Source organism: Molothrus aeneus, chromosome 7 (genome assembly GCF_037042795.1).
Source record: "Molothrus aeneus isolate 106 chromosome 7, BPBGC_Maene_1.0, whole genome shotgun sequence".
Lineage (NCBI taxonomy): Eukaryota > Metazoa > Chordata > Aves > Passeriformes > Icteridae > Molothrus > Molothrus aeneus.
In genome coordinates this window covers 16213230-16229805 of record NC_089652.1, presented here as the reverse complement: position 1 = coordinate 16229805, position 16576 = coordinate 16213230, and the positions used below count along the sequence as shown (strand labels likewise).

Sequence of the window (16576 nt, the reverse complement as noted above, 5' to 3'; positions counted from 1 at the left end):
CTGTGTTTCTAGGGAAATACTCATGCCATATGCTGGAAAGTTATGGAATTTTGTGAGTAATTTTTTCAGTAACATTTTCTTTTGCTGTTTTTTATATGTTAAATTCTTGCACTTGTTCTTCTGCAGAGATTAGCAGGTAAACGTACTGCAGTTCAAATGCATTTGAAGTGTACATGATACACTCCTGTTCAGTTGCCAGGAGATCTGGCAACTGATGGCACAAAGAAGATATTAAACAAATTACCAGCATAATTTGGTGTAGATTGTGGGTTTAATCCTTTCAAGTGAAACATCAACTAAGTTTATCCAGTCAGTTAACACTTAAGATTTCTTTTCTCCCTTCAATTGACTGCTTAATCATGCTAATCTTATGATATGGTTGACTGTGACAAGAAATAAATTAAAGTCAGATCAGTTAAAGTGGATTACAAATAGTTTAAGATGTCTGAATTGAAAATAATGAAATAATTCCACATTTGCAGTTCCTTGGACAAATGTCTAGTTTGCACTTCCTTAGATCACATTATAAATCCCTCTTTAGACACTATAATTACAGGTGACAGACATTCCTGCAAGGGATAATGTAGGATAACTATCTAATATTAAACCAAAAATCATTATGTAATTATCTTTTAACTATACAAAACCTTCTGCATCTTCCAACACCATGCAAGAGAGCAGGATTGTCCTCTAGGTTTTACTCTTAAAAAATCTCCAAGGAAAGAAATACAGTATTTAGGCATAAAATATTCTCCACTCCATATAGCTAATACTTGCTATGTTACTACTTCATGGCTAACACCCCCTCTGAAAAACACAGCTGATCTTGTGTAGGAAATAACCTCTCTTGCTCTTCCCTTCAGGGGAAGGTAATCAGGCTAGGAAAGTCCCCTTGCTCTTCTGTGGAGGGCTGTGCAGAGGGGAGCCTTGTCAGTGCCCTTGTGTGGCTCTGTGCTGGGGGGAATGGAACATTTCAGCCCAGATCTTCCCTAGGGAGCAAATGTGAGCAAGGATTTTCATCTGCACAATTTGGCGAGACAAGGCAAGATTTTTTTATTCCAGTGGTGACTCGGGCCTAACTTGTGCACTTGGAAATTAAATGTTTTTAGTTAATTGGTTGCCCAAAATAAGAGCGCACCAGAGCTGCAGAAATGCTGGAAGTTCATAAAGTACACTAGTGTGCCAAGTACAAAAGTGTCTCGTGCTGGAGGAGCAGGGAAATACCTTGTTTCTTCACTTGGATGTGCAAAATTAGTGAACATTTTCAGATCATGGCAATGCTCCTGTACTCAGACTCCTGTTCTCTGATCTGTGGCATGAGGACAGCACAAACATCTGCTGAAGCATTTATGATGGATTATAGGGTGTTAGAGTAACAGGAACAGCACATAAACATATCAAATGAAACTATTCATTGTCAAAATTAGAGCTAGATCACACTGAGTATGATCTATTACCACATACTGAGTAAGAAAAATACAAATGCATGTTGAATAAACAGTGCCAGCTGGTCTTAACAATTTGTAGAGAAATAGTATCCTGTAAAACACATATATATATATATGTATATACAGGATTAATCTAAACCAAGGATCAACAGGCATTTTTCATTTTAGAGTTCCCTTAGATATTTCTTCCCTTTGAAAGCTTTTCAGTTCTGTTAATGTGTTTTGATTGAGTAAATATGTACAGGGTTTTTCAGATAGTGTAGTATGAATTACAGCCAGAATTAATTGCAGCCTTTCCCATGCTTTCAATTCAAAGTCTATATATAACCTGACTTGATTTTTCAGCACCCTCTAGAGTAAGTAGAACGATCCAGCAGCCTTTCCTTTCATCTTAGCTGAAGTAATGCCCTCCTCTTTTTGCCATTTTGTTGGATTTTCTGATACTCTGAACCTTTAAAAATATTATGGAAGTATTGAAACATGATGAGTTGTTAAATAAGTGTTCATATTATAAAAACAGTCCTTAAGATACTTTCACATAAAAACCTTACTTCAGAAAAAAAGCCCAGTGAAACAATTGTTACCCAGCAACCAGGGACAATATTCCTACTGAAGTGTAACTTTACAAGCCTGATGCTTTACATACTGTAACTGCAAAGGGAAGAAGACCTACAAGGTTTAGCCAGTTCTGTGTTCACCAATCTCACTAGAAAATCAAGTAATTGTTTTCATGAAGGTGGGTCAGCTCCTTCTGCCTCTCTCAGAGATCCTCCACAGTGCTCTCTACTGTCTGTCTTTCTTCTCTACAATTTTCTGTCTTTTTACACTGGGGCTTTATATCTTGGATTCTTGAGTCGCTCCTCATTCCTCTATCAATACTGTCACTTCTTTCTGCAATTTTATTATTTTACATAATTCTCACATTTGAATGATGTTTTCAGTAATCTGAGCTAAACGCATGCAGCTCAAGCCTAGCCCTGGGGTCACAGACAGCTAAGTCCATAGGAGATTAATAACAAATTATTATATTATATTATTACTGGTGTTTCCCCCTGCCCCCAGCCTGCTCTGATCTTACACTTCAGGCCAGCACAGCATTCAGCCCCAGCTGAGCTCTCCCAGGCAGGTTATGCCAGTGCTGTGAAAGGCAACACCATCTCACAGAGCTGCCAGTGCTCAGCCAGCTGTAATTCCAGTGCCCTCCCAAAGCACGCCAGGGCTCCTTTGTTGGTGTTGCTAAAACACCAGAATTCAGCTGCAGCCAGGACCCAACAAACAGCAGTACACCAGTAACTCCTAGTGGGAAGCTGAGGGTTATGGTTTTCTGTTTCTATGACAGTAAATTTTGTCTTTTAAAGAGTGGCAATGAACTTCCAAGAAAAGGGCACCATTTCCCTCTCAATTTACACTGTTAATTCATTATTCATCATGCAGAATGAGAGAGCTTAACTGAAGGTCTCTGAGAGAAGTCTCAAGCAGTACACCATAGAAGTTCAGTAGCTAAGATGCTGTTGATTCTTTAAAAGTGAGATATGACTCAGTCTAAAAAAAAGCAGTTTGACAGATTTTTTTTTTCCCAAAGCATGGTAATTTGCTTGCAAGAACAATATAAGAAGAATTGAACATGGGCTCGATGTCTGGAAGCTACACTTGATACAGAGTTTTCTATTTTTATCATTACTAATGTCATAATATGTTTGCTGCTGCAACCAAAAACTTCGTTAAACAGGTTGGTGATGGAGGAAGATTAGTTCCCGTGCCCAGCCTCAGTGAAGCTGACAGATACCAACCTCTGAGCCTTGTGATTAAAAAAAGAAAATGTTTGCTTTCAAAAAAGTCTAAATTTGCTTCAACACCTTTCACACTAAAAGACATTCTTCAAGGGGAGAAAGAAATTTCTGCAGGTAAGATTTTTATCTTTTTTCAAAGTGGAAAAATGCATGTTTTCTAGTAGACATAGTGAACATAGTCTAAACTGTGCAGGTAGGATGAAGTTTCCTTAGTAAATGGGTAATAACATATTTCTAGCTTAGTCATGTAATAAATATTTAAGAAAAAAAATATAAATCAAAATGGTAAGAGAAAAGGGAAAAAAAGGACTTTATAGGAAAAGAGTAAAAAAAATGAAAGTAATTTGTATTAAAAAGCCTTGATATTTTCTGAACTAGTATTAAACAAACTCAGTTAAGCCTTTTTTTTCCACAAACCTCCAATTCCTGACAGATGTACTGATGTATGTTGATTAATTGCTACATAAAATTTGTTTGGAAATTTACCCCTTTGTCTGTATACTCACTTTTAAGTGTGTAAGAATCAGTTCCACAGCTCTTCCATGCTGGCAGTCCCTGGTGCTGAACTGAGCTCTCTACAGGCAGAAGCATTTGAAAACAACTATTACATCTGACTGGTGTAATTGGATTTTCATAAGACTTTTTCCATGTTTGCAATCTTTGTGGTGTACTTAAAGAGCTTAACTGTTTTTTAAATTCCTTTTTCTATGCCATAGTGTAAATTTTGAGGAGATTCTAATAGAATTATGAATTGCAAAATTGAACTATATGGCCTGTATCTTCCTGTACATTCCTTTGAAAAGTGTGTAATTCATGTCTACAGGTTCTCTCAAAACAGTTTCATTGCTTTATTTTTTTTAAAATGTCAATTTTGGCAAAATTATTGATGATATTACTCGCGCAACAAATGCATCAGTTAAAAATTCTACTAAGACAAACTAATATAAGCATGGGAAATACCACTTGATCCTACAAGAGGGGATTTCAGGACACAAGCATGATAAGAAAAATTTTAATCCCATGTCTTACATTCAGGAGAAGTCAGCTGGTTTATCCTGAATGAAAAAAAAAAAATCAAAAATCTCGTTAAAAAGTCCGGGAAAAAGGTTGCAAAATCTCATTAAAAATTCTCACAAATCCTTACTAGTCTTTTCTGTAAAGGTTAAATGTCGTGTGCAGAAAGCATTAAGAAAGTCCTTTAACATAAGCAAGGAGATTTGTAATTGAATTTTTTTTTATGTGAGAAAGACAAGCATTTCCAATCCTTTAAGAATAATGAAAAAATATATTAATATTAAATATATTAAAATATATTTAAAGGAATATATTAATATTCTTTTTGGTTAAAAATAAAAACAAACAAGATTCATAGTAGGTGACTACACAATGTCAGCTTATCCTAATATCTTCAAAGAATTAAAAACAAAAAAAAAGGAGTAAAACACAGATTCTTAGATGTATTTGGAAATCTAATCCCTGTGTTCATTTTAATTTGGTAACCAATGTGTTCTAGTATTTTTTCTGTTAGTGTAAAGGAAATGTATTTGATATTATAAAGACATTTTTGTAGCGGTGTTTTGGTACCTACCTTTTGGTTGTACAATAATTGAAAGCAAAATGAGTCAGAATTAAGTTGTTGTTTTCCTTCAAAACAAACTGATGTAGTCCCTGGGCAGAGTTAATGTTACTGGGCAGACCCATGTCTCATTCATGTACTGCAAAAATGAAGAAAAATTAGGGTCTTTGTGTAGCATCTAGACAGAATTCAGAATTCCCTAATACTTTTTATACAGTGGCTTTCATTTTATTCCTAGTTTTAATATTCTGTGTGGCCTCCACTGAGTCATTTTGGGTTTCAGAGCCTTTGTCATTAAAGCCAAAACACACCACATGTCTGGTTTATACATATCAGCATCCTAGTTACAGGTGGAAGTACTCGAGGAGAATAATGATGAACACAGAAATTTGAAAATAGCTCTATTCAAACCCAGGACTCCCATGTACTCTTTCCATCAATCATCAGAAGTAACATCAATAAACAAGTGCTCAATGTAGCTCTGAATTTCAGATCAAAATGATTAAGCATGGTAAGATTGGTACCGTTTATTCTGGCTATGTGGAAATACTGTGTTCAGACTGTTCATCATCACACAAGGTTATCTTCTTTTACTCAGGTGTCTCGTCTTACCAGTTGCTCAACTATGAAGACAAATCAGATGTTTCACTTAATGGCAGAAGAGGAAATCAGATAATGAATGATGTTGGTTTTGATGTTGCTGGATCAGATTCCATTGCCTTTAAAGCTTCATTTGGCATAGTGACCAAACACGAAGTCGAAGTACCGACATTACTGAGAGAACTTACTACAAGGTTGTATTCTGTGTTTTAATTTCTGTTTCCATAATTCTATTTCATACAATTAGGCTGCAAGTCTGAAGTTTTTAGGTTTTGGTTATTTTTAGTCAATCAATAGCAATCGCCATCTGATATTTTCAAGGGTATCAGGTTGGATCACTGGGATTAGACACATGACCTGTATAATACAGGCTGTAAAATTTTTCTGAATTCTTTGAATTACAGTGCATGTCTCAGGAAAACACAAAAAAAGCAAATTCAGAAAGGAAGAGTCCATTAAAACTCCTATCGTGTTATACCATAGTATTGAAAATTTGAAGCCTACTTTGAATGACATTACCTAACTTCAGGTTCCAGAAATAGGATTTCTTTGCCTTTGATGAACTAGAGAGCCAAATGTGTTATTGCCATTGTAGGTACTTTGAGGTTTTATGAAGCTATTACACAGCCTTTCCTGCAAAAAGCAAAATAAGTTTATCTACTTAAATTTTCATAACCTTCTGTGACTTTTCTTTAAATCAAGTCTCTTCTATCAACATTCTTGTTGAGTCGTGGAGATTGAAAATGAACTTCTTGTTCCTGTGGTGCTAGCACAGATGTCAAATGTGTAGAAATATGATGTGACTAATTCTAGGGGTAATTATTTTTTTTTATATTTCAAAGATTGTCCCTTGGTAACAATGGCATCCCAGTGAATCCCAGCAGTGCATCCCAGTAAATCATTTACTATGCATGATGCAACATTTGGCATTTGCAAATATATTTTGTTACCTTGTTGGTATTTACCAAGAAGTGCATGGCATTTTGTATCTGTAACTTCTCCTTCCCTATTTTCCTAGTTTATTTGTAACCTCCAAATGTTATCATTAATAAATGGGGGTGAGGGAAGAGGACCTAGTCTCCTGAAAAAAAGATTCAGTGCCATAGAACTAACTGCCACTCTTTGTAGAAATTCTTCTACAGTCACTTGTTTCATGATTGTTCAGTACTCTTTATAAGTGATATAGTTTTTTTTTCAGTTAATGGCACTAAAACCAGAGTGAGATGGAAAGGCTTTGAATTTTCCAGGGTGTCCCAGATATCCTCTCTAATATCTGTAGAATACTGGCTTTCCTTGAATTTCTTCGTTCTGTTCCCAAACAGTGAAACCCAATATTAAGTTTCCAGAGATCTCCTTGGTCAGTTGTTTTACTGCTATGAAACAGACATTGTGGTGATTTATTTACTGATTTAAAGTTACTTAGCTGCTTTGTAAACTGCTAATTATGTCTGAATTTCCTTCCTGCCTCCCTCTTGATTTTAGAAAAATAAACTTTGATCATTGTCTAGTCCATCAATCAAGAAAAAGTAGGATGGAAATTTTGTGTGTGGTCATGGAAAGTATTCGAACTACCAGGCAGTGCTCATTAACTGTCCATACTGGAATGCGTGGAGAGACAATGAGGGTAAATATGTTTGACAAAGTTCTGTAACTCAAATGATCAAGCATAAAAAGCTCATTATTATAAATTTTATGGTTTGATTTAATTGTGTTTTTATAATGTAAGCTCGTAAAAAATCTAAAGTAAATCAATATTATTGTACTAATGTAAAGTGGTTTAAAAGTTGGTCTTTTGTTAGCAGTACTTATATGACAGAGGGATGGGAAATGCATGAAAAGATGGCTAGACAATGAGCCATTGCCTGGGGTAAAGCCTCAGCAAAAAAGTGGAATTTACTACTTCTTAATTTGACTTTCTAATAAATGTATAACCTTTTTTTCATTATTATTTCATTATTACGGTCATCTTCTGTAGTGCATTGGAATTTCAGGTTATTATTTGAAGGGTTGGCATCTTATTCCCTCTCTTATGCTCTTCCTCCCCCTTCCCCCTTGATGTGTTTCAATAATTAAACTTACAAGTCTTCTAACTTCACTCTTTCTAGTACTAATAAATCATTCACATAATTTTCACTAAGTGATGCAAATTACTCTCTCTGTATCAAAATTTATTAAAATGCTAAGTAGTTAATAGAAAATTCTTCATTTGTGAAATTTGATCTTCAATTTCAAAGTTTCCCGCTGGCATTATAATTCTCAATATATGGAGTTAAGATTAGTGTTTTGTTTATTTATTAATTTCAATTTGTAATGGTTTTTTCTTTCGATCCTTCTCTAAATTATAGTTTCACATAATTGAAGATCAGAATTATAAAGGGCGGGACAAAGCCATTGTTTTTCCTGCACATACAACTATTGCTTTTAGTGTATTTGAACTCTACATTCATTTGGATGGTAATTTTGGTAAGTGATGTGAATCACTGTCATTACTGCTATTACTTATAATGATCTAAGTTTTAAAATCTGTTTTATTGCTCTTGATATACAGAAGCCCTAATCCCATACAATGGGATGTTTTAATTTTATGCACATAAGTATTCTGACATTCTGACAGAAATGGTGCTTGCAAAGAAAACAAAGCAGGTGCTAGAAAATAGTCTGCAGTGGGAACATTTCTTAAAAGTTAGACTTGGTATTTTTTAAATTCTGTGGTTGCATGGAACAAAAAGCCCCACTTAGTTATATTTCTAGCTGGTGAGGAACAGGTTTCTGAGACTATCTGATAAGTTTTGCATAAAATAGGCAAGTACAAAGATACAAGTGAAGAAAAAAGTGTACAGAACATCTAAACTAATAACTTTTTCTGTTGGGGCTTTAATTTCAGTCTGATACATCATTTGCACATAATTAATTAATTATGGAATTAATTGCAGCAATTGGAAACAAATAAAAAATTTGCATAGCATAGATTTTACCTTAAAGTATTTCTTTCAAGTTATGGATGGAATTCAGTACTGGAAGCGGTAAGTACAGAACTCACAGCCTTGCTTACAATGTTTCATTTCTACTTTCAAGTAAAACTACAGAAATGTTTGTCCTTCAGAACCAGGGCTTCCATTGTTATGCCACTGACTGTCCTGACCCCTTAACATGACCATAATTTCTGTATGAACCAAAACAGGCTCTGAGGATTTTAATTGAAAGCCACCAACAGTTAAAAATTCCCATCAAATCTGTGTTACTTGATTCTGTGAGCTGTTACTGTGTGCAGACTTGTTTTAAAAAGTTATACTAGCCATTAAAAACATTAGCAAAGCTAAATTTAATCACTGTTAACTTTACTGATTAGAAAGCATATTAAATTGTTGTGCAATTATGGCTTTTATATTTAGTCCTTATAAAAACTTTTCATTTTTGCAGAACTCTGTGTGACTCCAATTGCAAAAGGAGGATTTGAAAGAGAGAAATCTGGATCATCTTCACTGACCAAATTCAGGAGATTAAAGAATAATCTGTTTCATCGAAGTATGACTTTTGATATTTATACACAAATGTCTTATTTAAAAGTGTACCTTTGTTTCTTTAATTTCTGTCTGAGATGAATGTTTAAAGAAAAAACTTTTGATGCAAAATGAACCTCTCAATTTCTATTGAAATTAATTGAAATTCTATTTCTGTGTATTGAAATGATTATAGAGTTATTAAAATTTACATTTGGGAACCTGTCTCTCAGAAATAACAAATCTGTTCATTAAACTCTAAAGATCTTAAAACGTATGGCTGTTGGTAAACTGGTAGTGAGTAATTACACAGCTAGCATAACATTGAGCCTATTTCATGTGTTTGCCATTTACAGCTCATATTATACAAGTTATAATTATAGTAATAGTTGAAGGCAAAAAGCTGTAATTTTCAATATCAAACAATATTAACTGTAATAATTGAATGTACTCCTTAGGCACTATGTTCCCATGACAGGATACCATCATAGTCCTCTTTTTTCATTCTAATATGAACATAGCATCCAACAAAAATGCAGATCCCTATATGCAGCTTTAGACTAAGATCTTAAACTTTTAACACTCCTTAGTCCAAGTATTTTGGAAATCTGCAGATCTGAGTGTGACAATAAATACTGAGCAGTAAACATGTCCCAAAAATGCTGTGATTAGGTGTTCCTCCTCCACTGTAGTCCATTCTTGATCAAAGGACTTTTATGGACCAAGCCTTCAGTGCTGCTGCAGTCCACACAAGGGGAATAAATCTTCAGTGGGTATGATACATCTCAGGAGCTGTAGCTGCCTAAATGTTCTTCACTCAATCTAGTAAGTCCCTGAAGAGAGAAGGAAAGGTTCCTACCTGGCACATCTGGATCCTCAGAAATCTGCTAGGAGGTTAACAAGGAGTCCTCTGAGTTTTCTAAACATATTAAGTAGTAGTGGGATTTTTTTGTAAATAATAGGAAATAAAAGTGAATTTACAATGTTTAGAACATACAACTAGAAATGCAAAAATAGAAACAAGGAAGTACACTGTGGTTTGACTTTGCACCAATTTCTCAGAAGCCTGCTGCATGCCTACCCTTTAGGTATATTTCTAAAAATATAATTACATAAGTCAAATACAAAACATTCTAGCTTTTTTCAGTATCTTAAGTGAAGTTGAAGAAAAATTTTCATCACACAGGGTTTTTGATGGGAAGCAATCTATATGGCATGCTTAGAACAGTTTTGTGCATCAGTTGTTATTTCTATAATTAAACTGATATTTTTTAAACAACAAATCATAATATTATAACAAAATACTGCTTCTTTTCCTTGTGTGTTCTTTTTCAGATAAAGGAGTAGTGGAAATCGTTGCTAACTCTGATCCTTACTTGGAGGACCTTTTTACAGATTATTATGAAAAAGCTGCAAGCATGACTGATCTCTCTACAAGCTATCTCAGAGACGGTTCTCACATCCGAATTAATTTACTTAATAACAACATCCCCAAAGGCCCCTGTGTCCTCTGTGGAATGGGAAGTTCAAAAAGGGAGACAGTCTATGGATGCCTGGAGTGTTCTTTTAATGGACAGAAGTATGTACGACTGCACGCCGTGCCCTGTTTTGACCTCTGGCATAAGAGAATGAAGTAACTGATCTGGGTAAGTGCCTGTTATCACAGACATGGGCATAACTGTGCCACAAACTTTTCAGAGTTAGTAAATATGTCTCCAATTGTGACATGCAAAACAGTGAAAGTGCAAAACATTTTATTATGCTGTTTTCTTCAAATTCTGTGCTTCGCAGTCAACGACCTCTACTTTAAAATGCACATGAATTTCCTGACATTGCTGTTTTTCCTAGAACCTTCTCATTATCATGATAATGAAAAACATAAATAGCATTTTCATAATGTCAGAATATATGCTAGAACTTAAAGTTGTTTACATAAACTTGTTGTTAAACCCCAAAATGTTGCCTTTCTCTACACTGGCATATGATGGTTAAATGAGAATATTTGTTAATAATTTAGTGTTCTCATGAATGTTTAATTGAAGTATCAGATTAAAAAACATGCTAAAACTTAGCTCAGTCTAATGTTTCAGTTACAAAAGGGAACAACTGGAACTATGGATGGGAGCTTCATATTAGGGTGCTGTTGCCGAATATCAAGTTTGTTTAATTATGAGAAGGTACCAGCCAGTTTACCTGCTGCAGTTGGATTCTATGTCACAGCTGCTCTTGACTTTCTTTTATGTGCTCAGAAAAAAAAAAACTGCTTAGCAGAAAATGTTTTGGAAGCTTACGAAAATAATGGAACTGCTCACTCCAACAAGACTTCAGGGGTGAATGTCTTTAACAGGTGCATCCAAGGAAAACTGAGTCTGTTGAGGACTGGAACACCACAGAGCTGTGTCCAGGGCTAGGATTGGACTGTGGGGCAGGGTGCTGTTAAACCTCTCACCACACTGTTTTACACTGGCAGAGCAAAAAACCTTTTTCTACCTTTTAAAATTACTTCAAGGATAACCTAGGTATGGAAACTTTTTTCACTTGTGCTGCCACTTTCACTGTGTACATCTGATTATTACATGTTGAAATGAATACAGCCATTGCTTTTCATGTGAGAAGAGTGAAGCATGTTTCACAAGTGGTATGATGTGTTCTGCACAAGCACAACAGTTAACAGATACAAGTACTGCCTATTAACTATTCCTACTTCTTAGCATTTTTCCAGTGAGGAAAACCAGAATGATGCCCAAAGAATTAATTACTTATGTTTATAAACAGCATATTCCATCATCTTCAACCTCATTCAATTAAATTACGATAGTGTAGATTTTTAACTTGGTGCTGCTAAATAAACTGGCTAACATCATCGTTTTACTAAGTCAAAGTTTAAACACTCACTTAAAATACTGCTTTTTCTTCAACACCAAATTCTTCTTGCTAATATTACATCAAAGAGGTTATTTCGTTTTAAAAACATTTTTGTTTTTATCTTAACATTCCATAAACAGAGTTGGCCCATTTTAAGGCCTTTTATAGTTAATTGCTGCAAATGGCTTTTCCTCAAGAAGCTAGGCCTGGAGCCTGCAGGGGTCTAAGAGTTATATTCCTGGGATTCCCTTTTTACTTTACAGGGGATTGAGATTTTACTTTTTTATTTTAGAGGGGATTTAGAAGTGTTCAGCAATTATATTCCAGCTATGTCAAAGATTACTGTAACTTTTGTGTGCTCAATACAACAGCACACAACTTTTGTGTGCTGTATTGCTCAGTGTGAGCAATACTGTAGATTGGAACAGGTTATAAGCACCACAAATATTAGATCATGGTGTACTTCAATTTTATTTCTTTCTTTTGAAACATCTGACATATTTTATTAGTTGAATGTTAAAAATAAGATTTTTACAGTCACCCTAAGAGATATAAAAAGATTCCACTATAAAAAAAAATACAAAAATTCTGTGACAAAGTATTATTATTTAGAATTCAGTGTGCAGAAGATAGCCAAAGATTTTTTAAAGTACTTAGAGTTCATCATGCTGGTAGACATTGTACTCCTTTGCTGATATGAAGCCATCTCTATCATGGTCATTCTTCTTAAATATATCAGCTAAGATTTCATCATGGGCAGAAGGATGACGTTTTTTGCCATCTCTTGCAAATTCTTCTTTCAAATAGTGGCTTATCTAGAGAAAAGAAAAACGTCAAATCATTGTGACTTTCATGTCAGTACTCAATCTAGCTATCTTCAAGGACACTGGGGATAAACAAGTAATGTATTGTGATTCCAGTGCAGATACATCCACAGCTTGTCTACAGGAAGTGTGAGACTTACTAATGTATTAAAGCAAATTTCAGCAAACTACAGCACAGTGTAGTTTGTGTAAACACACAGAAACCTTAGGTGATCAGCTGCAGCAGAGAGAGCTCAGGTAAAGATAAAACTGATGCAGCCACACCTATAGTTTTATAAATTATTTATATCATATTACCTCAAGTTCAGAGAGCTTCTTGTCACCATCTTTGTCTATTTGATTAAATGCCTCAACACTACGAGGTCCTTTATTTACTGCGTAAAGTTCAATCTCAAAGATCAGTGTTGCATTGGGTGGAATCTTGCCCTGTGCTATGAATAAAAGAAAAAAGTGTTTAAGGAATCAGACACTATGGGCAGAGATCACATATATGATAAATTCAACAGGTATGGGAAAAGGTACTTTACGTATGCTGTAAAATAATATTATATATAAAACACGTATGCTGTTTAAAATGTACATCTCAAAAAGCAGCAACAGAATGTAAGTCATCTGACTTGCTAAAAATCCCCACAGAAGCTTCAAACTACTGGAATAATTTGTCTGGCCTCTGAATTAAGAAAACAACTGTTAGAATTCTTTGTTCCTGGATCAAAGCATTTTCTGCCACCTGATGTAAAACTAGCACTGCCTACAAACACAGGTCCACATATCATGCATCTGGCAAAAAAAGGGATCTGAAAAGAGACAGCAACAAACCAATGCAGTCTAAAATAGTGCCAAAATAGCATAAAAAATCATGCAGTGTAAAATTAAAATGCAAACATGCAAGCTGCCAAAGCCAGTGAGCATGACACTGTAACCTCAGAATTTTGAGCTTGTGTCCATCCTTCATAAACTGAAGAAAAGCTAAAGAATCTACACTGTTTGTAAGCAGAAGATAAACAAAACTCTTACACTACTCATCTAAAGTAGCCATAGCAAAAATAACAGAGTTCAAAAGGTTTTAACTTTCCATGCTTTAGAAAAGTAGTTTTAAATACATCTGAATATAAATCAAGATTTAAATATACCTTATAAAAGAAAGATAAAATACTAGAATTCAGTGCCAGCAGTTTACAAATATACATACCAACAAAGGAAAGACATGTAAAGATTTAGAAAGCCACATGCATCTTTTTTAATTCATGATTAGGCAGGTATCTTCCCCAGCATGCAGGAATACGCTGAGACAGAGGACAGGGGTGCTCTAGGAAAATACTACTTCTTCCTTCAAGTGCTACCTGGAACAAACAGTTAACACTAATATTAAAGAACAGTTTTTATTTGTATCAGTGTTTTTCCTTTTTGTATGAAATTGTATTAAAGACAAAACTGATGCATTGAATTCTGACATATCAGTACCAAAATATTATTATAGAGCAGGAGCTGCCTTTTCACAGGAACTCCTACACCCAGGTCAGAGCTGAACTTAGCTACATTTGAGTGCTCAAACGCTGCATAAAACTTGTACTGGAACTTTTTTAAAGTAATCTGCACACTGAATTATCTTATATTCAAATCAGATTTCATGCACTGCGCTGTTGCAATTACTGTGTAATGTGATAATGAGAGCCATTAACTATTCAGAATATAAGCAGTATTTTAAGCAAATTATTTCTATTTAGATTAATTGTACTGCATTATGTTCCATTTTACTCAGAAGATGTAGATTTTCATTAGAAGGCTAAACAGGTAGCAGTCAAATAATAAAACGAAATGTGACTGGAATTTAATATTTTAACACAATAATTCTGATCTTGCTCATAGAGATCTTCCTTCTGCTTCACACTACGGCAACACTTGGGAAAACACATTGGGTGGCATGTACTGAATTCTAATGGGAACTGCAAGGCCTGGGTGTGGGTCTGTGTCAGGACTACTTAAACTGCACAGCGATGAGCAGGGGCTGCACAGCTGCACTGCCTCCAAATGGGAGCACCAGTTCTCACAGACATTTACAATACTACGTATTGTATGTTTCAAAGGGTAAAAAACACAGGAAAGACAAAGTTTAGAGTTAGAACTTTTACCATATCCTTGCTGTCCGTATGCTAATGATGGAGGAATTGTCACTTTCCGTTTTTCTCCAGGACACATGTTCATCATAGCAATATCTAAGCCTTTTATGACTTGTCCAACACCCAGAACAAACCATTTTGGATGACCTTCATTTTGTGTCCGACTATAAAAAAAAAATTGTGTATGAGTAATATTAACATATTATTTTTATCATAAATATAACTTTTAGTTGCAGCTAGTAAGAACATAGATTATTAAGACACAAGAATGTTAAGAGTGCAAGAATACAAAGTATAAACACTTTTTCTGCTACATTTATAATTTAAGGTCAGATTTTGATATATGTAAGGGGAAACTTCCTTTTTTAAAAAAAAACCAAAACCTCGTTTTTCAACTTCTTATAAAAACATCCGATCTTCCTGACGATGCAGGCTGCATGCCAGAAACAAGGTGTCACTGCAGGAAGTCTACAAGTGGGGAGCACTGGAAAGTGAAAATGTTCTCAGCAGTTCACAACACTGTAGGATGGGATGGGACTGAGAGTGCAGGTGTGTGCTGGTGGAACCTGGCAATGCTGACTGCAGTACTGTGTGCTCACCTACCACTCTGGCCAGCTCAGCCAGCCAGTGCTTGAGGCAGCTTCTGGTCACATGAAGCCTCCCCAGTATGGGCACTATGCCGAACAGCAACTGAGCAAAACATCCAGAGAACAATGCTCTATGTACCAGTCAGCCACCTCAACAGGCAAAGAAATGCAACTTAAATGGTACTGTTAAATGTAGAATTATCCTATATATTGAGTTTTTTTCTTAAATTATAGAAGTGGGGGAATGGATCAAGATTTTGTAATGAGCTATGCTATTGCCTGAGGATAGATGGAAGAGGCAAAGTCAAAAAAGCAAAAGACGAAATGGTAACTTTGTGGTAAAATGGGCGACACAACAGATCAAGAAGGGAAACAGCAACAGGCACGAGGCAAAAAGGCTGCAAACCACCAGTATAATAATGTGGTTGCACTGCACAGTGCCAACTATGTGGAAGTGGATGCTATATAAAAGTTTCTGCCTAAAATTTTCAGTGTGCATTCCTACCAGGAGCTCCTCCTCCCAACCCGAGTTTTTCTGCACAGGTTACAGCACAGAACAGGGCAAGTATCAACAGAATGAGTTATTTTTTCCACTCTGACAAAGGGGGGCTCCATGTGAGGTGTGGGCTACAGGCTCTCGAAGTTTCTCCCTAGGGACCCTAGGACTCCTAGGAACTCCCTAATTTGACTCTAGGGAAACTCTGCATCCTTCAACACTCGGCTGAGGAAAAGTAAAGTACTATTGCTGCTGTGGTCAGTACGGGCCCCGAGTTGTGCCCACTCCGGGAGCGCCACAAAGTCCCGCTTGTTCGGAGGAGCGGATGGGCTGTGCCAAGCACCCTCCGGGCACGGCCCACCGCCAGTCCTCCGGCCTGGCGCTCACCTGCAGTAAAACTTGGATCCGTCGCTGGCCAGGAATCCGTCATAGTGCGCGTTCAGCAGGTCGCCCTTCTTGCTCTTCGGGCTGCAGGTCTCGGGGAGGTGCAGCACCTCTATCTTAACCTCCTCCGCTGCCGCCGTGCCGCCCTCGGCCCGCGCCGGGGCCGCGAGGAGCGCCAGCGGCAGCAGGAGCAGGGTCAGCTCTCGGCCCATATCGCTCCGAGGCGGCCGCCGGCGTGGCACTGTCCCCGCCGCGCCGAGGGGCGGGGGCCGAGCCAGCGCCGCCGCTCCGTCTCAGCCGCCCCAGACGTGGGGAGGAGCCCGGCCCCAGCAGCGGCCGCGGGGCGGGCGATTCTTCGGGCCGCCCTCTCCGCTCAGGAAGTGGAA

The 16576-nt window shown here is 36.6% G+C and overlaps 2 protein-coding genes across 2 annotated transcripts; one reads left to right on the top strand and one right to left on the bottom strand.

The window, feature by feature from the left end:
• Nucleotides 1–3141: 3141 nt before the first annotated feature.
• Nucleotides 3142–10704, top strand: PJVK (pejvakin). The gene is made up of 6 exons (XM_066553875.1): nt 3142–3352; nt 5413–5608; nt 6897–7038; nt 7760–7877; nt 8835–8939; nt 10250–10704. Exons 1-6 carry the CDS (start codon nt 3142–3144, stop codon nt 10549–10551), a joined length of 1074 nt encoding a protein of 357 aa, XP_066409972.1. The 3' UTR covers nt 10552–10704.
• Nucleotides 10705–12231: 1527 nt separating this feature from the next.
• FKBP7 (FKBP prolyl isomerase 7) lies at nt 12232–16505 on the bottom strand. Its single transcript, XM_066553159.1, has 4 exons — nt 16194–16505; nt 14736–14887; nt 12901–13034; nt 12232–12594 (listed from the first exon to the last, which is right to left on the bottom strand). Exons 1-4 carry the CDS (start codon nt 16400–16402, stop codon nt 12433–12435), a joined length of 657 nt encoding a protein of 218 aa, XP_066409256.1. The 5' UTR covers nt 16403–16505; the 3' UTR covers nt 12232–12432.
• Nucleotides 16506–16576: the final 71 nt, after the last annotated feature.

Excerpts from the sequence above, each read along its gene's own strand:
- FKBP7 (XM_066553159.1), bottom strand. The coding sequence starts at position 16,402 with ATGGGCCGAGAGCTGACCCTGCTCCTGCTGCCGCTGGCGCTCCTCGCG. Across the intron at positions 14,888-16,193 it reads GGATCCAAGTTTTACTGCAG|TCGGACACAAAATGAAGGTC; the intron begins GTGAGCGCCAGG and ends TTTTTTTTATAG. Across the intron at positions 13,035-14,735 it reads ATACGGACAGCAAGGATATG|CACAGGGCAAGATTCCACCC; the intron begins GTAAAAGTTCTA and ends TTTTATTCATAG.
- PJVK (XM_066553875.1), top strand. The coding sequence starts at position 3,142 with ATGTTTGCTGCTGCAACCAAAAACTTCGTTAAACAGGTTGGTGATGGA. Across the intron at positions 7,039-7,759 it reads TGCGTGGAGAGACAATGAGG|TTTCACATAATTGAAGATCA; the intron begins GTAAATATGTTT and ends TCTAAATTATAG. Across the intron at positions 7,878-8,834 it reads TCATTTGGATGGTAATTTTG|AACTCTGTGTGACTCCAATT; the intron begins GTAAGTGATGTG and ends TCATTTTTGCAG.